Here is a 20,914-nt window from a genome sequence, read left to right as displayed (position 1 = left end):
AGTATCGCGATACTGGCATTGTCCCGGTCCTAGTATACTTCATTTAAAAGTATAAAAATGTAAGTAGCAGATTGCCCCTTAAAGCCAGTAATGACACCTTTATACTATGATAAAGAAGATTTGGCCAACAAGTGGATAACTATAAGCTACTGCTGATATACACTCACCGGACAGTTTATTACCCCGTTCACGAAAATGTATTGCTCCTACAGACAGCGAGTCACGTTACCGTGGCTTGCTATATAAAGCAGGCAGAGGCATTCAGTTATTGTTTGATTGAACATTAGAATGAGCAAAACAAGTGACATAAGCAACTCTGAGCGTGGTTTTTCACGCACAACAGTGTCTAGGGTTTATTGTGAATGGTGCGACAAACAAAAAACATCCAGTCAGAGGCAGTGCTGTGTGCGAAAACAGCTCGTTGATGAGAGAGGTCGAAGGAGAATGGCAAGAATCGTGCAAGCTAACAGGCGGTCCACAAACATACAAATAACAGCGCAGTACAACAGTGGTGTGCAGAACGGAATCTCGGAACGCACAACTCCTTGTCACAGATGGGCTGTTGCGGCAGACGACCACACCAGGTTCCACTCCTGTCCGCTAAAAACAAGAAGAAGCGGCTCCAGTGGGCACCCGAACACCAACACTGGACAATTGAGGAGTGGAAAAATATCGCCTGGAACATGACAGCGAGTTCAGTTTACTTGAGTGGCCTGCGCAGTCCCCAGACCTCAATCCAATAGAGCATCTTTGGGATGAGATGGAACAGGCTGTTCGCAGCATGAATGTACCGCCGTCCAATCTGCAGCAACTTCGTGATACCATCTTGTCAGCATGGACCAACATCCTGGTGGAATGTTTCCGACACCTTGTACAATGCCCTGAATAATTAAGGCTTTTCTGGAAGCAAAGGGGGGTCCGACCCGGTACTAGATGGATGTACCTAATAAACTGGCTGGTGAGTGTATAAATAAGCAATATGGACAAACATTATGTTTGACACTACATAAGTAACACATGAACCTGATATGATTGGTTCTGTGAAACAGGTTAGAAAGGTACAGGTTCAGTTAAACTTTGTGTTCTAAAAGCATGTTGCAATGTTTTGTAGTGGAAGTTCTAGTTGTATTATCTACTTAGCTAGTCCTGAATAAGCCAGCTGACCAAACGTTAGCTCACTGACCGCAAAAGCCATTCAGTTTTGTAAGTCTTCTAATATTTGAAACTATTCTAAGGGATCAGGAATACTGTGCAATACATGTGCATCTGGGTCGTGTTCATTAGGGCACACAATTGAAAGCATTGTAAAATGTTTTTCAATGGAAAATGAAAAAGGTCTGTTTCTTATTGGCTAAATCCAGGTAGTCCCTACATGTTTCAGTTAGTTTTTTATGCTTAATGAACATGACCCTGGCTTGGATTCCAAACATGGTGATGTGGACGTGAAAAGCTTTACCTTGCTTTGTAGTGTGAGCTGAAGGGGTTGGTTGGTTGGATGTCGCCCTGAGAGTCGCTGTTGAAGGGATTAGGCGAGCGCAGGTCTCCAGAGCTGCCCGAACGCCCCCCGTTGGTCTTGCGTCCCTCCTTCTTCCCGGTCACACGTTCCAGCAGGCTGACCTTCTCCTTCTTCTCCTTTTTCTCCCCTCTGTCCCACAGCTGGACCTGCTCCACCTCGAACGGGTTGCGGTTTCGTGGGAGGGTGGCGTACTTCTGCGGCAGGCCATCGCTGATATCAGTAAAAGGGTCACAGTGTTCTTCTGTGTTCTGGTAGCCTGGCACCTCGCTCTGGGAGCGCCTGTGAGGGGCGGCACCACTCCCTTTCTCTGTGAAACACAACAAACAAAATACCTGACATTTTCATGGAAATAATACTAATCACAGATTAAAAATAAAATAAAAGATGGGTCCTTAGGAGTACTAATTTCATACATGTAGACTAACACAGTGGTTCCCAAAGTGAAAAGATGTATGCACGCATGACTATCAGTCGCCTTGGATAAAAGTGTCTGCTAAATGGCTTTATATATATCTCAGTGAAGGCTCCTCAAAGGAGGAAGGGGAGGACCATCCTTCTCAGTGAATTTCAGAAACATTAAAAAAGGTATCCTTTTTAGATAAAACTATCCTAAATATATTCACGTCACCAAATAATTGATTAAAACACACTGTTTTGCAATGAAGGTCTACTGTAGCCTCAACAGCACTCTGTAGGGTAGCACCATGGTGTAGCCAGAGGACAGCTAGTTTCAGTCCTCCTCCTGGCAGATTGACATCAAAACAAAACATAGGAGGCTTGTGGTTCTCACCACCTTCCATGACAGAGAAAGAAAATAGTTGAACAGTTTTGAACAAATTAATTTCTTCAAAAATGAAGGAGAAGCAAGAGAGATTTATTTTTCACTTACTTATCTAGCGAATGCAGCTAGCTAGTTTAGCCTACTCAGCCTACGCAAACTATGTTAGCTAGCTAGCTAGCTACGGCTATCCAACACTGGAACTCTTTCAAGTCAAGGTAAGCTTTTGGTTTTATTAACATTGCCACCGGGGCCCGTAGGTGTAACTGCTAAACCGCTTGCTGCTGACTGTACACTGTACTGCATGATTGTAGCAGGTTTACTAACGCGTTAGTTCTAGTAGCTATGTTGACTATGACGTTAATATGGTGACAACGATGTAGGCTGTGTGTAGTGGTTAGCGGTTATTATATGAAGGTTTGGCTTGGAAAAGTATTTTTCGCCTGGGTCACAGAAAGCTGATGTGTTGTGCACTGAAGTCCACAAGCGAAGGGAAAAGGATAGAGGAGAAGAGCGCGTAGATGCGAGAAGGAATACAACGATCAAAGGGATCATGCCGTTTGTATGTGGCTGCTATGAAAGTGAACTGCGTTTGCATGTGATAAGGGGTGTATTCATTCTGCCGATTCTGTTGAAAAACATTTCTTGAATGGAAGCAAACGGAACAAAACGGGGATAAACATACCTGAATTTGCCCAATAGAAACTCTCGTTTGCAACATTTGGACTAATGATTACACCCTAGATCAGCTAGATGCAGGCAAGAGCGTGCAAGGCAATATTGGAGTCCACCTGTGGTAAATTCAATTGATTGGACATGATTTGGAAAGGCTCACACCTGTCTATATAAGGTCCCACAGTTGACAGAGCATGTCAGAGCAAAAACCAAGCCATGAGGTTGGAAGGAATTGCCCGTAGAGCTCCCAAAACAGGATTGCGACGTAGCACAGATCTGGGGAAGGGTACAAAAACATTTCTGCAGGATTGAAGGTCCCCAAGAACACAGTGGCCTCCATCATTCTTAAATGGAAGAAGTGTGGAACCACCAAGACTCTTCCTAGATCTGGCCGCCCGGCCAAACTGAACAATCGGGGGAGAAGGACCTTGGTCAGGGAGGTCACGAAGAACCCGATGGTCACTCTTACAGAGCTCTAGAGTTCCTCTGTGGAGATGAGAGAACCTTCCAGAAGGACAACCATCTCTGCAGCACTCCACCAATTAGGCCTTTATGGTAGAGTGTCCAGACGGAAGCCACTCCTCAGTAAAAGGCACGACACCCCGCTTGGAGTTTGCCAAAAGGCACCTAAAGACTTTGACCATGAGAAACAAGATTCTCTGGTCTGATGAAACCAAGATTGAACTCTTTGGCCTGAATGCCAAGCATCACGTCTGGAGTAAACCTGGCACCATCCCTACAGTGAAGCATGGTGGTGGCAGCATCATGCTGTGGGGATGTTTTTCAGTGGCAGGGACTGAGAGACTAGTCAGGATCGAGGCAAAGAAAAACAGAGCAAAGTACAGAGAGATCCTTGATGAAAACCTGCTCCAGAGTGCTCAGGACTTCAGATTGGGGCGAAGGTTCACCTTCCAACAGGACAACGACCCTAAGCACACAGCCAAGGCAACGCAGGAGTGGCTTCGGGACAAGTCTCTGAATGTCCTTGAGTGGCCCAGCCAGAGCCCGGACTTGAACCCGATTGAACATCCTGGAGAGACCTGAAAATAGCTGTGCAGCAACGCTCCCCATCCAACCTGACAGAGCTTGAGAGGATCTGCAGAGAAGAATGGGAGAAACTCCCTAAATACAGGTGTGCCAAGCTTGTAGCGTCATACCCAAGAAGACTCGAGGCTGTAACCACTGCCAAAGGTGCTTCAACAAAGTACTGAGTAAAGGGTCTGAAAACTTATGTGAATGTGATATTTCATTTATTTATTTTTAATACACTTGCAAAAATGTCTAAAAACCTGTTTTTGCTTTGTCATTATGGGTTATTGTGTGTAGATTGAGGAGGGAAAAAAACAATTTAATCAATTTTAGAATAAGGTTGTAACGTAACAAAATGTGGAAAAAGTCAAGGGGTCTGAATACTTTCAGAATGCAGTGTTAGAATATTGCTAGCTAGCAACAACAGATTCAACTAATTTTGGACAAGGGATCCATGGAAAAGAGTGTGCAATACAATACAATGTAATATTATTCATCAAATTGATGTCCTTAACTCTTAGATGCACAACATGGGGCTGGGAAGCTCACAGGGATTTTTGTGTCCACAGTACTCCCTCAATTATACATTTTTTCAAAACAATTCTTATTTTATTCTCCCAAAACGTTGTCTTGAACATAAACGCACTGTAATTTAAACTGATGAATTTATCATCACAAAAGGGGTCATCGACGCAAAAACGTTTGGGAATCCCTGGGCTAATACATGTAAATACTAAAATAGGCCTAACTCTAGAAGAAGCTGCTGTCCTTACCCAGCTCCTCGATGGAGTTCATAGAGTCCAGCTTGGGGCGGAAGTGGGTGCCAATGAGGTCGGACATGGAGTGGGCAGCAGAGAGCTTATGGGAGCCGGCCAGTAAGGGTCTCTTGATCTTGGGCTCCGGTTGGGGCTGATGTTCCGGAGCACTGGGCTGGCGAAGGGTCTCCGAGTCACACATGGCAGAGCTGGGCAGGATGGCTGAGGTGGTGTCGGAGAAGCCACCATCGTGCTTGCGACCCTTCAGCTTGTCCTTGAGTTTGGTGAAGGGCGAGCGGGGCTTGTCCTTTACGGAGAGGTCGAACATGCTGGCCGTCATGTTGTTCCTCATGAACTGGATGCTGACCTGGATCTTCCCTCTCGCCTTCTTCTTCTTCCCTGGCCTGGAGTCCAAGGAGTACCAGCTGAAAGAAGGAAATAGGGATAATTATTAGACAGGTAATTGTTGTTAGTGGCACATTAAAATGAATACAGGAATATAAGATGAAAATATCAAAGAAAACATCAGGTGCCTTAATGGGTGGTAAAACATCACAAATTCAAGTTAAAAAAGCTATTTGTTTTTGTTCTGAGCTCATTTAGGTTTGTCATAGCAACAGGGGTGGTTACGTATCCATCCTTTTGAAAATGTATTAATTATGAACATGTTCAGATCTTTTTTCCACTTTGAATTATTGGCGTAAGTTGTTTAAAATCAGTGGGAAATATAGGCCTATTATTTCATGTATCTAAATTCTAGGCTTTCTTTATGAAATATTAGCTTAAAAAACGAATAGGCTAAAGTGATATGCTCCATCGATTTGGAGGTAAAAACTATCAGTAAAGGTACAATACAGAAATCTGAGAGTAAATAAGTGAGTTAAGCTATTTCATTTTGAAGAAATTAGTAGAAAAGTGAGGATCAAAAAACAGTTTGAGTCTGACACATTTCCCTGATGAACAGCTACAACTCGTGTATTCAATAAATGATTAGGGTAAAATGTCTGTGGTGAAACTCCACAATTTCACCTCACATAAATCCACAGGCGACGTCACTTGAAGCTTTTCGCCTCCATGAGAATCCATATTATACGAGGGATAAACATAATTCCCTGCTAACTGTGATGGTCTGAATCTCGAAAGAATGTTAAATAATATGGTTCGTCGAGGCCATTCTGCTACTGTTTATTTAACCTCTTTGCCTTTTCTGCTGGAAGTAATACGATTGATGCCTACACAGAGAAAAACTGGTGACATTTGCACAAATCTGGCCTTTGTTCAGAACTGCTACGACAAGCAATTGGGAAATTACAAAGGCAATTGTGCAGGACAACCATGCAACTCATACATGCTAATGAGAATGCTGGCTTCTCCATAGTCTAGGTCTAGCCCAGTGGACACCAACCTTTGAGGTGAGATCACTTTCTAAGTCAAAATGCAGGCTGAGGTCTAGCGCTTAGATAAAAAAATAAAAAATAAACATTACTTAAAAAACGGAAGCCTATGCAACATTAACCTATTAAAAACTGTTCTGCAGCAATGATGTGTATGCAGTAGGCTATAGGCCCAATACATTATCAATGCATATTGGCTATGCTTGAATTGCCCTGCCAATGGCATTGCAATGTTGTTCTTCTCAGACAATTTTAACATTATATTTTAAGACTTGAGGTATATGATCACACTGGTAATAGATTATTTGTTGTATTACTTGTGAGGCATAGCTGAGTGAGCATAAATTGAAATAATTCTCTTTTTTATTGTATTTTACTGGACTGATGGTGCCTGCATCTGATGGTCAGTCTCAGCGGAGGGAGACTGACATAAAGGAGACACCGTCTTCCAGTTGATGGTAAACCTCGGGTTGTACTTCATTAATTCTGCCTTATGCACCAATTCATGTTGTTACTCCTATGACCAGAGAAAGTGAAATATTCCTCGATATTAAAAAAGACAAGCCGCTAATAATAATGCAAGCCTAATGATACACTTTGTAGCAACAAAAATAAAAGCTGTATTCGCGCTCTCTAGTCGTGGTTTTAAAAGTTTTGAAATCTCACAGTATAAACGTCGCTGTGGGCTCTTGGAAGCTGCACGGTGATCTGAGATATCTGATTGGCCAGCGGTAGGCCTATAGGTGCACATGATTTGCTCTCTGGGCCCGCTGGGTAGGCAGAGTTTGTACCTTCAGACACATGAAATGGTTCAACATGGGAACACTGACTACCCCGCGCAGGGCAGCTGAATCAAGTGCACCTACTGCAAACCACGTGAAACTAATATAAAAACAGGAACGCAAGGCTTTATCAAAGAGAGTACGAAGATAGGCAAAAACTGCTTCTCCAATAGAAATCCCCGATCACACTTGAGGCGATGTCATGGCGACGTTGGCTAGCTAAACTCATGTGTAGAAACACGTCATCGGGTCCAACGGTTGTTTTGCGCCGAACTGCGCAGGCCATCAAATCAAAAGGCACTCCTTCAATATAAAGTTGTTTTGACAAACATTAAAATGTGTCTGTCATGATCATAGGCTCGAATCTAGGTTGTGCCTTTAGATTTCGGGAAAATTAACAACTAAGGAAGACTTTTGCACTTCTCATTGACTTCTCAAACCCCAAACCCTGGCCTGGTCTGTTTGGCCTGTTTTGCAAGCGTTCCCCAAAGTCTCACGAACTTGCGCCTCTGGGTTTAGAAACTCTGTGGCTTTATTGTTGGGTTTTTTATAGAAATGTTTGGCGATCGACTAGGAATGCCTAGGAGACCGACTAGTAGACCGCGATCAACCGGTTGGTGACCACTGGTCTAGCCTATATAAACCAATGGTTTGTCGACTGCAACAATGTAGAACTGGGAACAAAGCTCATTCAAAATACAAAGTCAACATTTAAACTACCTCTCAAACAGCAGGTGCTCTGGTAAATTCCACAATTCCTCAATGAGCACAAACTCTCTCTGTCTGTTCAAGCTTTAGCCTACTTCTGTCATTGGAAAAGTAGACAGGGATGATGGTTTTTGCCCTTTACTGTGGCCAAAGAACCGCCATGGCAAAGGCCTCTTGGTCTAGCTAGCTTTATTCACATAGTGTGCTCTGTCCTTCGGAGCACGATCTAGGAGCCACAGCATGCTGCTGAGATGGGGCCAGCCCTGTACTTCACATGGGTGTCAAGGCCAAGATAAACCTCCCTTTGCCTGGAACCACAATACTCCCACTCTACCAAGACCTCTGAGAAACTCCTCACAATCAACAAACACAGGTGTGCGATAATTAGGGGCTGCCTACTTCGATGTCAAGATAGACTCTCCTCCCCATGTGTCAGCTTGAAAACACAGTTGACGGACACAGTTGTTAGCGAATTGGGACTGCTCCAGTATATGGATATGGCAGCACAAAAGTAGGCCTTTGGCTCATTCTATTTGCATCAGTTGTGTGGGATGACTAAATACTGGTACATTGACATCTCCACAACAGCTCTGTACTTGAATGACTGCAAACCCTGGGAGGTGCATCAGCTCCGGCACCTTAAATAAATACTACCATCAGCGGTTGATTATGACATATCGCAATTCTCCCCAACTAGCGGGTAAAGAGGAAGTGTGCTAATGTTTGCATGATGAAATGTACCAATGGCTAATTGACACCAGATCCTCCTATGTTCCTGTTCCTCTGAGCAGAATGTAGGCTTACCCATCATGTAGCCTAGGCCTAGCTAACTACAACACATTGTGCTATAGTTATTCTACACAGCCAAAAATAACTTTACGTAGCACCACTGGATTGGGTGGAGCTGGTGTAGTGTTTTTTTCCATACATCCACAATTAGTAACAAGACATGTTTGGCAAGCTCCACCACATTCAGTTAGCATAGGCTAATACTCAAAATAGCACAACACAACATTTAGCCTTTGTCCATAAATGACAGTTTACCATCTCAATTACAGTATAAGGCAAGAATAAGCAAGGACAGTATTGCCATTTGTTATCTTACAAAGAGAAAAATGTGTGACTCAAAGGGGGCGTGTCTGTAGCACAGTACCTCTCATCTCCCACTCTGGGGTAATGTGATGGGCTGTCGCTAAGTACCTCTGTGTAGCACTGGAGGTCCATCCATCTGTAGTAAGTGCAACACAGGGTGCATTGCTTATATAGAGCGGGTACTACCCATTTGCTGAAATGGGTGCGAGAGGGCGAAGTTCATAATGGGCGCATATCTGTGGCTATAAACATGCCTATCGCTCTTGTAATTTATTTGGCCCGGTCAGAATCAGCTGCCAAGGGCTGCTTGAATGCAGAGGGGAGACGAAGTTGTGACGTTGTTTTTTTACGTCTTGCTAGGAATACTAGGGTGATGTCGACGTAAATTTGTCAACATGTTTGAGGTGTTGGCAGCTGCAAAGGCTATTCTCGTTGAGCAGTGGCGACATTGTACTGTTAACTCTCTGTCCATCGCCGTTGTAATCTACTGGGAAGCCAAAACGTTCCCAAACTGGAGATTTAAACGATGATTGAGAATCCTCCTGGTTTATCGACCCCATCACCTGCCATCGTACAGGGCCCGGTTTCCCGATAGCGATGGAATTTAGGCTTACGAGTGATTTAACGACGCATCTTTCCTACAACGGCCGACATGCATTTCCCAGTGCGTCGTTGAGGCCTGTGTCAACTGATAAGATCGAAAGAAATTCAGCACTGCTCTCTGATCAGTGTTCTCCCATTCCAATCATACCTTAACATTAGAATTATTCCACAATACTGATGACGGATCAGCTCCTAGAGAGATATAACCTATGGCTACAAATATTGAGGCGGCGTACTCTAATGCTTTTTTTTATTTAATTTTTATTTCACCTTTATTTAACCAGGTAAGCCAGTTGAGAACAGGTTCTCATTTACAACTGCGACCTGGCCAAGATAAAGCAAAGCAGTGCAATAAAAACAACACAGAGTTACATATGGGGTAAAAAACATAAAGTCAAAAATACAACAGAAAATATATATACAGTGTGTGCAAATGTAGCAAGTTATGGAGGTAAGGCAATAAATAGGCTATAGTGCAAAATAATTACAATAGTATTAACACTGGAATGCTAGATGTGCAAGAGATTATGTGCAAATAGAGATACTGGGGTGCAAAAGAGCAAAATAAATAACAATATAGGGATGAGGTAGTTGGGTGGGCTAATTTCAGATGGGCTGTGTACAGGTGCAGTGATCGGTAAGGTGCTCTGACAACTGATGCTTAAAGTTATTGAGGGAGATAAGAGTCTCCAGCTTCAGAGATTTTTGCAATTCGTTCCAGTCATTGGCAGCAGAGAACTGGAAGGAATGGCGGCCAAAGGAGGTGTTGGCTTTGGGAATGACCAGTGAGATATACCTACTGGAGCGCAGACTACGGGTGGGTGCTGCTATGGTGACCAATGAGCTAAGATAAGGCGGGGATTTGCCTAGCAGTGATTTATAGATGGCCTGGAGCCAGTGGGTTTGACGACGAACATGTAGTGAGGACCAGCCAACAAGAGCGTACAGGTCACAGTGGTGGGTAGTGTATGGGGCTTTGGAGACAAAACGGATGGCACTGTGATAGACTACATCCAATTTGCTGAGTAGAGTGTTGGAGGCTATTTTGTAAATGACATCGCCGAAGTCAAGGATCGGTAGGATAGTCAGTTTTACGAGGGTATGTTTGGCAGCATGAGTGAAGGAGGCTTTGTTGCGAAATAGGAAGCCGATTCTAGATTTAACTTTGGATTGGAGATTCTTTATGCGAGTCTGGAAGTTGAGTTTACAGTCTAACCAGACACCTAGGTATTTGTAGTTGTCCACATACTCTAGGTCAGACCAATCGAGAGTGGTGATTCTAGTCGGGTGGGCGGGTGCCAGCAGCGTTCGATTGAAAAGCATGCATTTAGTTTTACTAGTGTTTAAGAGCAGTTGGAGGCTACTGAAGGAGTGTTGTATGGCATTGAAGCTCGTTTGGAGGTTTGTTAACACAGTGTCCAATGAAGGGCCAGATGTATACAAAATGGTGTCGTCTGCGTAGAGGTGGATCTGAGAGTCACCAGCAGCAAGAGCGACATCATTGATATACACGGAGAAAAGTGTCGGCCCAAGAATTGAACCCGGTGGCACCCCCCATAGAGACTGCCATAGGTCCAGACAACAGGCCCTCCGATTTGACACACTGAACTCTATCTGAGAAGTAGTTGGTGAACCAGGCGAGGCAGTCATTTGAGAAACCAAGGCTATTTAGTCTGCCAATAAGAATGCGGTGGTTGACAGAGTCGAAAGCCTTGGCCAGGTCGATGAAGACGGCTGCACAGTACTGTCTATTATCAATCGCGGTTATAATATCGTTTAGGACCTTGAGCCTGGCTGAAGTGCACCCATGACCAGCTCGAAACCGGATTGCATAGCGGAGAAGGTACGGTGGTATTCGAAATGGTCGGTGATCTGTTTGTTAACTTGGCTTTCAAATACTTTCGAAAGGCAGGGCAGGATGGATATAGGTCTGTAGCAGTTTGGATCTAGAGTGTCACCCCCTTTGAAGAGGGGGATGACCGCGGCAGCTTTCCAATCTCTGGGGATCTCAGACGCGTTATGAAAGAGAGGTTGAACAGACTAGTAATAGGGGTTGCGACAATTTCGGCGGCTAGTTTTAGAAAGAAAGGGTCCAGATTGTCTAGCCCAGCTGATTTGTAGGGGTCCAGATTTTGCAGCGCTTTCAAAACATCAGCTGTCTGAATTTGTGTGAAGGAGAAGCGGGGGGGGCATGGGCAAGTTGCAGCAGAGTGTGCAGAGTTGGTGGCCGGGGTAGTGATAGCCAGATGGAAAGCATGGCCAGCTGTAGCAAAATGCTTGTTGAAATTCTCGATTATTGTAGATTTATCGGTGGTGATAGTGTTTCCTAGCCTCAGTGCAGTGGGCAGCTGGGAGGAAGTGCTCTTATTCTCCATGGACTTTACAGTGTCCCAAAACCTTTTGGAGTTAGTGCTACAGGATGCAAATTTCTGTTTGAAAAAGTTAGCCTTTGCTTTCCTGACTGCTTGTGTATATTGGTTCCTAACTTCCCTGAAAAGTTGCATATCGCGGGGGCTATTTGATGCTAATGCTGTACGCCACAGGATGTTTTTGTGCTGGTCAAGGGCAGTCAAGTCTGAGGAGAACCAGGGGCTATATCGGTTCTTAGTTCTGTATTTTTTTGAATGGGGCATGTTTATTTAAGATTGAGAGGAAATTACTTTTAAGGAACAACCAGGCATCCTCTACTGACAGAATGAGATCTATATCCATCCAGGATACCTGGGCCAGGTCAATTAGGAAGGCCTGCTCGCTAAAGTGTTTTAGGGAGCGTTTGACAGTGATGAGGGTGGTCGTTTGACCGCGGACCCGTTACGGACGCAGGCAATAAGGCAGTGATCGCTGAGATCCTGGTTGAAGACAGCTGAGGTGTATTTAGAGGGTATGTTAGTCAGGATGATATCTATGAGGGTACCCATGTTTACGGATTTAGGGTTGTACCTGGTAGGTTCGTTGATAATTTCCGTGAGGTTGAGGGCATCTAGTTTGGATTGTAGGATGGCTGGGGGATTAAGCATATTCCAATTTAGGTCACCAAGCAGTACGAACTCTGAGGATAAATGGGGGGCAATCAATTCACATATGGTGTCCAGGGCACAGCTGGGGGCACAGCTGCTTACACCCCAGCGGTTCCCGAACTAGGGGTCACGACCTGATAAGAAAATGGGTTTGTGGGATAATTCTTAAAAATCCTGTTTTATAAATGAAATATGATATACTGAACAAAAATATAAAACGCAACATACAACAATTTCAAAGATTTTACTGAGTTACGGTTCATATAAGGGAAATCAGTCAATTCAAATGAATTCATTAGGACCTAATCTATGGATTTCACATGACTGAGCAGGGGACCTTTCCCCACCCACTGGGGAGCCGCCAGGCCCAGCCAATCAGAATGAGTTTTCCCCCACAAAAGGGCTTAATTACAGACATAAATATCCCCCCCACCACCAAGTTTGCCGTTTATTTGAGCAATATGAGATGGAACGGAGTTCCATGCAATAATGGCCCTATATAATACTGTACGCTTTCTTGAATTTGTTCTGGATTTGGGGACTGAGAAAAGACCCCTGGTGGCATGTCTGGTGGGGTAAGTGTGTGTGTCAGAGCTGTGTGTAAGTTGACTATGCAAACAATTTGGGAATTTCAACACAATGTTTCTTTATAAAGATAAGTGATACAGTCAGTCTCTAAACTCTTAGCCAAAAGAGACTGGCATGCATAGTATTTATATCAGCCCTCTGATTACAATGAAGAGCAAGACGTGCCGCTCTGTTCTGGGCCAGCTGTAGCTTAACTAGGTCTTTCCTTGCAGCACTCAACCACACGACTGGACAATAATCAAAATAAGACAAAACTAGAGCCTACAGAACTTGCTTTTTGGAGTGGGGTGTCAAAAAAGCAGAGCATCTCTTTATTACGGACAGACCTCTCCCCATCTTTGCAACCATTGAATCTACATGTTATGACCATGACAGTGTACAATCTAATGCCAAGTAATTTAGTCTCCTCAACTTGTTCAACAGCCACACCATTCATTACCAGATTCAGCAGAGGTCTAGAACTTAGGGAATGATTTGTACCAAATACAATGCTCTTAGTTTTAGAGATGTTCAGGACCAGTTTATTACTGGCCACCTGATTCGATGAAAGATTGAGTTGAATTTGCCTTTCTGCCCATAATTTCATGTAAAGTACTCCAATGTTTTTCCTTTATATCATTGATCTTGGCTTCATAATACAGTTTCTTCTTTTTGTTGAGTTTAGTCACATAATTCCTCAATTTGCAGTAAGTCAGCCAGTCAGATGTGCAGCCAGACTTATTAGCCACTCTTTTTGCCCCATCTTTTTCAACCATACAGTTTTTCAATTCCTCATCAATCCATGGAGCCTTAAAAGTTCTAACAGTCAGTCTTTTAACAGGTGCATGTTTATCAATAATTGGAAGAAGCAATTTCATAAATTCATCAAGTCCTTATTAAATCACATCAGACCAATAAATATTTTCAACATCATCCACATAAGAGTCACAGCAAAATATTTTGTATGATCTCTTACACACTATTTTAGGCCCAGCTTTTGGAACTTTGGCTTTCCTGGATATAGCCACTATATATTGTGATCACTGCATCCAATGGTTACGGATACAGCTTTAGAACACAGTTCTACAGTATTAGTAAAAATGTGATCGATACATGTGGATGATCTTGTTCCTGTAGCGTTTGCAAACACCCTGGTAGGTTGAATGATCATGCTATTTAATCTGCTTCTTGATATACCACACCTGTCAGGTGGATAGATTATCTAGGCAAAGGACAAAATGCTCACTAACAGGAATGTAAACAAATATGTGCAAAATATTTTAGAGAGGACCTCCCGAGTGGCGCAGCTGTCTAAGGCACTGCATCGCAGTGCTTGAGGCATCACTACAGACCCGGGTTCGATCCCGGGGTGTGTCACAGCCGGCCATGACCGGGAGACCCATAAGGTGACGTACAATTGGCCCAGCGTCGCCCGGGTTAGGGGAAGGTTTGGCCGGCTGGGATGTCCTTGTCCCATCGCGGTCCAGCGACTCCTGTGGCGGGCCGGGCGCATGCACGCTGACACGGTCGCCAGAAATATGGTGTTTCCTCCAACACGTTGGTGCGGCTGGCTTACGGGTTAAGCGAGCAGTGTGTCAAGAAGCAGTGCGACTTGGCAGGGTCGTGTTTCGGAGGATGCATGGCTCTTGACCTTCGCCTCTCCCGTGTCTGTACGGGAGTTGCAGCAATGGGACAAGACTGACTACCAATAGGATATCACGAAATTGGGAGAAAGAGCTAAAAAGTAATATATATATATATATATACACATACACACACAGTACCAGTCAAAAGTTTGGACACACCTACAGTGAGGGAAAAAAGTATTTGATCCCTTGCTGATTTTGTACATTTGCCCACTGACAAAGACATGATCAGACTATCATTTTAATGGTAGGTTTATTTGAACAGTGAGAGACAGAATAACAACAACAAAAATCCAGAAAAACGCATGTCAAGAATGTTATAAATTGATTTGCATTTTAATGAGGGAAATAAGTATTTGACCCCTCTGCAAAACATGACTTAGATCTTGGTGGCAAACCCCTTGTTGGCAATCACAGAGGTCAGAAGTTTCTTGTAGTTGGCCACCAGGTTTGCACACATCTCAGGAGGGATTTTGTTCCACTCCTCTTTGCAGATCTTCTCCAAGTCATTAAGGTTGAGGCTGACGTTCGGCAACTCAAACCTTCAGCTCCCTCCACAGATTTTCTATGGGATTAAGGTCTGGAGACTGGCTAGGCCACTCCAGGACCTTAATGTGCTTCTTCTTGAGCCACTCCTTTGTTGCCTTGGCCGTGTGTTTTGGGTCATTGTCATGCTGGAATTCCCATCCACGACCCATTTTCAATGCCCTGGCTGAGGGAAGGAGGTTCTCACCCAAGATTTGACGGTACATGGCCCCGTCCATCGTCCCTTTGATGTGGTGAAGTTGTCCTGTCCCCTTAGCAGAGAAACACCCAAAGAATAATGTTTCCACCTCCATGTTTGACGGTGGGGATGGTGTTGTTGGGGTCATAGGCAGCATTCCTCCTCCTCCAAACACGGCGAGTTGAGTTGATGCCAAAGAGCTCAATTTTGGTCTCATCTGACCACAACACTTTCACCCAGTTCTCCTCTGAATCATTCAGATGTTCATTGGCAAACTTCAGACGGGCATGTATATGTGCTTTCTTGAGCAGGGGGACCTTGCGGGTGCTGCAGGATTTCAGTCCTTCACAGCGTAGTGTGTTACCAATTGTTTTCTTGGTGACTATGGTCCCAGCTGCCTTGAGATCATTGACAAGATCCTGCCGTGTAGTACTGGGCTGATTCCTAACCGTTCTCATGATCATTGCAACTCCACGAGGTGAGATCTTGCATGGAGCCCCAGGCCGAGGGAGATTGACAGTTATTTTGTGTTTCTTCCATTTGCGAATAATCGCACCAACTGTTGTCACCTTCTCACCAAGCTGCTTGGCGATGGTCTTGTAGCCCATTCCAGCCTTGTGTAGGTTTACAATCTTGTCCCTGACATCCTTGGAGAGCTCTTTGGTCTTGGCCATGGTGGAGAGTTTGGAATCTGATTGATTGATTGCTTGCTTCTGTGGACAGGTGTCTTTTATACAGGTAACAAACTGAGATTAGGAGCACTCCCTTTAAGAGTGTGCTCCTAATCTCAGCTCGTTACCTGTATAAAAGACACCTGGGAGCCAGAAATCTTTCTGATTGAGAGGGGGTCAAATACTTATTTCCCTCATTAAAATGCAAATCAATTTATAACATTTTTGACATGCGTCTATCTGGATTTTGTTGTTGTTATTCTGTGTCTCACTGTTCAAATAAACCTACCATTAAAATTATAGACTGATCATTTCTTTGTCAGTGGGCAAACTTACAAAATCAGCAGGGGATCAAATACTTTTTTCCCTCACTGTACACATTCAAGGGTTTTTCTTTATTAATTGAAATGCATTCCAGGTGACTATCTCATCAAGCTGGTTGAGAGAAGGCCAAGAATGTGCAAAGCTGCCATCAATGCAAAAGGTGGCAATTTGAAGAATCTCAAATATAAAATGTATTTTGATTTCTTTAACACTTTTTTGGTTACTACATGATTCCATGTGTTATTTCATAGTTTTGATGTCTTCACTATTATTCTACAATGTAAAAAATAGTAAAAATAAAGAAAAACCCTGGAATGAGTAGGTGTGTCCAAACTTTTGACTGGTACTATATATATATATATATATATATATATATATATATATATATATATATATATATATATATATATATATATATATATATATATATATATATACAGTTGAAGTTGGAAGTTTACATACACTTAGGTTGGAGTCATTTTTCAACCACTCCACAAATTTCTTGTTAACAAACTATAGTTTTGGCAAGTCGGTTAGGACATCTACTTTGTGCATGACAAGTAATTTTTCCAACAATTGTTTACAGACAGATTATGTCACTTATAATTCACTGTATCAAAATTCCAGTGGGTCAGAAGTTTACATACACTAAGTTGACTCTGCCTTTAAACAGCTTGGAAAATTCCAGAAAATGATGTCATGGCTTTAGAAGCTTCCGATAGGCTAACTGACATCATTTGAGTCAATTGGATGCGTACCTGTGGGCCTACCTTCAAACTCAGTGCCTCCTTGCTTGACATCATGGGAAAATCTAAAGAAATCAGTCAACTTCCAACTATGTATGTATGTATGTATGTATGTATATATATATATATATATATATATGAGAGAAATAAGCTTTTCATGTGCATGGAAAATTTCAGTGATCCATGTTTCACGAGCTGAAATAATAGGACCAACACTTTACATGTTGCGTTTATATTTTTGTTCAGTATAATATTGTCTTTGTCCCTCAAAATCATTTTATTGATGTTAACCTTAAAAATCTAAATGCAAATTATTCAAATCTTAAAAGTTACAATTCAACCACAGCGCCCTTAGATTGTGGGAAAAGGTCGCACCTGACCGTTGCTTTGGAATCATTCTCATGGTAAATGGCTAAGCCCGCTACTCTATGAAACCACACACTATTGCGGAGACTTTAATATTACCGGCCGCAATTGATATGGTGAAAACAATGTGTGGGGAGGCAGAGGCACAGAAACTCACATCAATACCGTTGTCAGCTAACACTGTGAAACTAAGAATTGATGCTATAGCTAGCAATCAAGAGGAAACTGACTGAACGACTCAAAAACTCCCCACGTTATGCTCTCCAAATGGACGGTAGCTTTGAGGGCCAAGATGCCCATGCATTGACTTTTGTTCGCTACATGTCGAAGGGATGCTATTCACGAGGACATATTGTTTTGTCTCACGATTCCCAAGCATGAAAGGGCACAGGGGATGTTCAATGTGCAGCGTGGATATATTGACGAAAAACTGATTCCATGGGATCGAAATGGTGGACTTTTGCATAGATGGGGCTCCATCTATCACAGGACGGCGGGCAGGCCTCTGCACTCTAGTAATTCACGTGTCTCCCTCTGAGCTATAATGGATACACCGAGAGCAACTGGCTGCAAAAGAGCTGAGCGCAGAACTCTGAGATATGCAGCAGGTAACTTTGATCGTAAACTACATCACGTGCGCCTGTTCGCAAAACTATGTGGAGATATGGGATCAAAGCATGACAATGTTCTATTTCACACTGAGGCTTGGTGGTTATCGAGGAGGAGTACTGGAAAGAGTTTGAGAGCGGAACGTTTGTCATTTGCAATGTATGTAAAAAACAGACTGACTTTCTGTGTAATGAAAAGAAAATGTGTCTCCATGCCTATGTAACAGACATATTTGGGAAACTGAACGCAAGCATGCAGTGGAAATACAAAATAATTATACAGATGAGTGACCGAATCAGCTAAATCTGTTTGACATTGATCCTGGCTCAGTTGACATGCCGGTAAGTGAAATCAAACAGCTGATCGAGCTGTCATGTGACCGAATGCTGCAGACAAGGCATTCACGGGTTACTATGGAGGAGTTTTGGTTCCTGACTCAAAGGGAATACTGTGCCGTCTCCCTCCGAGTATTAAAACTCATGTTACGCTGATTCAGTGCTCTCGTCTGCATTAAAAACAAATATTGATCCAGGTTGGATGTGACTGGAGAGATGAGGTGCGCACTGCACTGTTGACCTCGCCCCCTGACTTTGAGAAGATCCGACGCAACATGCATCAAGCACACCCATCTCGTTAGTGGTGGTGAGATAAGACACATTTTCAGACTAATTTGCAATTGACTGTCATAGCCCCACATTAAAAATATATGACAGTGAGTTGAGAATACAATCAGAAATACTGTTAGAATGTTTTCCAATTGACTGCCACATTAAAACATTTGCAAAGCTGACCACAGAGACAAATCATTGGTGATTAGGGTCAGTTTTTCCAAACCATCAAATGATTTAGGCTAGTCTACCCAACCCTCTGAATCATGTTCCATGTTATTTCTGCAGGTTAGTCCTGTGACATGAATAAGACATACGCAAATCCACCCTACTTCTTCCTGTTGGCAGTTCCTGAAACATCAAACACAGAACTAGGAAACCAAAGGCCTAGCATTGTTCGTTGTGACTAAGGATGCTTTACAGCCTATATGTTTATGCATGTGGGGTTGAGAGCTGAGCAGAAGACACATTTTCTATTTAACAGTTAGACAAATAAAGTTATATTGTATTAGGCCTAATGTTCTGAAACTTCCTTGAAAGGCAAAAACATTATTTAGTTAGATTAGTTGGTGATACTTACTCAGTTTTCCTTCTCTCCTTGTTATCAAAAATGTCATTGAGATTGATGGTACTCTGGCCCAGGAATTTATCCATCCCCACCAGGGACCTGTGCATCACGATGAGGCATAGTTCGTAGATTTCTGGGTTGCCCTCCAGAAGCAGACCTGGCAGTTCAAATGAGGCTTCTTCTCTCCACACTGGGCTGAGTGTTTTCTCTGCCACAGATGTCGAGTACTTCTCCTTTCCCAGCTGGATGATAGTGTAGGCGTCGTTGGTGCCATTCTTACTCTTAGCTTGTAGGTCAGTTGCTTGGAGAACAGTGGCTTGGACATGAGTTGGGAACCACTTTTGGGACTGCTCTGCTAGCGACATGATCAGCTCTGTTTATGTGTGGTTAGCAAAACAAATGTATGTGGAGGTGAATTGACCTTAAAAAGTGGCGACAGAGCATGCAAATAGTAACAACTTATTTCTTAGTGCATGATGTTCATGTAGCTTGGTGATTTGTAGGCATGTATAACTTAGTGCTTATTGGTCATTTATTTACATGTACAGCTAGTAGCACATCTCAATAGTTAGCAACTAACTAATTACTTCAGTCCATTTTAGACACTTGTCTTTTGTGATTAACATATCACAAATGTCCAAGCCACTGTTGTTAAGCAAGTCACCTGAAAGCAACATGGGAGAGAAGAGTACATTGTAAGCAGTTGTGCAGGTTGACTTGTTAGCTAGCTAACTTATGTACTACAGATGTACTATGATTAAAGTTGAGCAGGCTAACTAACGAACAAGCTAAACAGCTGACACCAATCACCATTGTTAGCATGGCTGAAGTATTAGCTAGCTATCTAGCTACACAGCAAAAATTGCGTGTTTTTCAGTTCTATGTTGCATTTGTCATATTGTGACACACCAATGGTTATTCTTACGCAATAATAACGTTGCAAAGTAGTAGCATTGATTACTAGCCGTGAATTAGATTGGACAGCTGATTATGTTAGCTAGTTAAACAAGCTTGCTTGCTCACTACTGTACCTAGTCATTTTCTCCAAACTTGCGACATGTTGCCATCGTGTAAATCCATCCGATTGTTTAACATATTTCACAAATAAACTGGAAAAATTATTTATTGGAGCTACAGTTCGTGAATTTACAGCCTGCTAGTTGTACCAACCAAAAACTATCTAACTTCCTTGTTAGCCAACTACATCCGCTACAGTCACAGGTGAAAGTTCAAGCTCCTCCTCTGTTGCCGTGGAAACGAACGGGGTTTCAGGAGCACGCTCCTTATCTTTGATATGTCAAACAATGAATAAAAAGCTATGTTCATATTTGTACCCGCCCTAGGTAAACAGCTGACACATACTTTGTTCATTCAGAAAAGAGTCAAGACTGTGCCTTTTAGAAAAAGCAGGAAACATATGTCCATGTGATTCTAATGTAGGTGATGCAGTTTTCTCGATTTTGAAAGAGTTGGTGGATGACGAAAATGGAAAATGCATTATAACAAAAAAAAAATAGAGTGGTGAATCCAAGCATATCGTAATTAACAGTAATGAATTAAAACCATGAAGTAATTGATGAAACAAAGGAAATAATTAAATGATGTGTCTTTATGATTTACAGGCCCAAATATCTGGTTTCCACTAGATACCACTGCCACAAAGTCATAAACCCCGCCTTCTAGAATGTATCATATTTTTAACCTTACCCTAACTACACTGCTAACCTTATTTATCC

The 20,914-nt window shown here is 42.8% G+C and overlaps 1 protein-coding gene across 1 annotated transcript in view; it reads right to left on the bottom strand.

The window, feature by feature from the left end:
* The window catches only part of LOC121568947 (rab11 family-interacting protein 2-like), a 35,321-nt gene extending 14,957 nt beyond the window's left edge, over positions 1-20,364 (bottom strand). Inside the window, exons 1-4 of the mRNA XM_041879447.2 lie at positions 20,210-20,364; positions 19,191-19,842; positions 4,772-5,178; positions 1,457-1,823 (exon numbers count right to left, since the gene is read on the bottom strand). Coding sequence (XP_041735381.1) covers positions 1,457-1,823; positions 4,772-5,178; positions 19,191-19,543 — 1,127 coding nt within the window. The 5' untranslated portion in view covers positions 19,544-19,842; positions 20,210-20,364. The remainder of the gene's footprint in view (positions 1-1,456; positions 1,824-4,771; positions 5,179-19,190; positions 19,843-20,209) is intronic.
* Positions 20,365-20,914: the final 550 nt, after the last annotated feature.

The sequence above is a fragment of the Coregonus clupeaformis genome, chromosome 1 (assembly GCF_020615455.1).
Source record: "Coregonus clupeaformis isolate EN_2021a chromosome 1, ASM2061545v1, whole genome shotgun sequence".
In the NCBI taxonomy this organism is placed as follows: Eukaryota; Metazoa; Chordata; class Actinopteri; order Salmoniformes; family Salmonidae; genus Coregonus; species Coregonus clupeaformis.
Note: the sequence above shows the minus strand (reverse complement) of the source record. Positions and strands in the feature narration are given on the sequence as shown.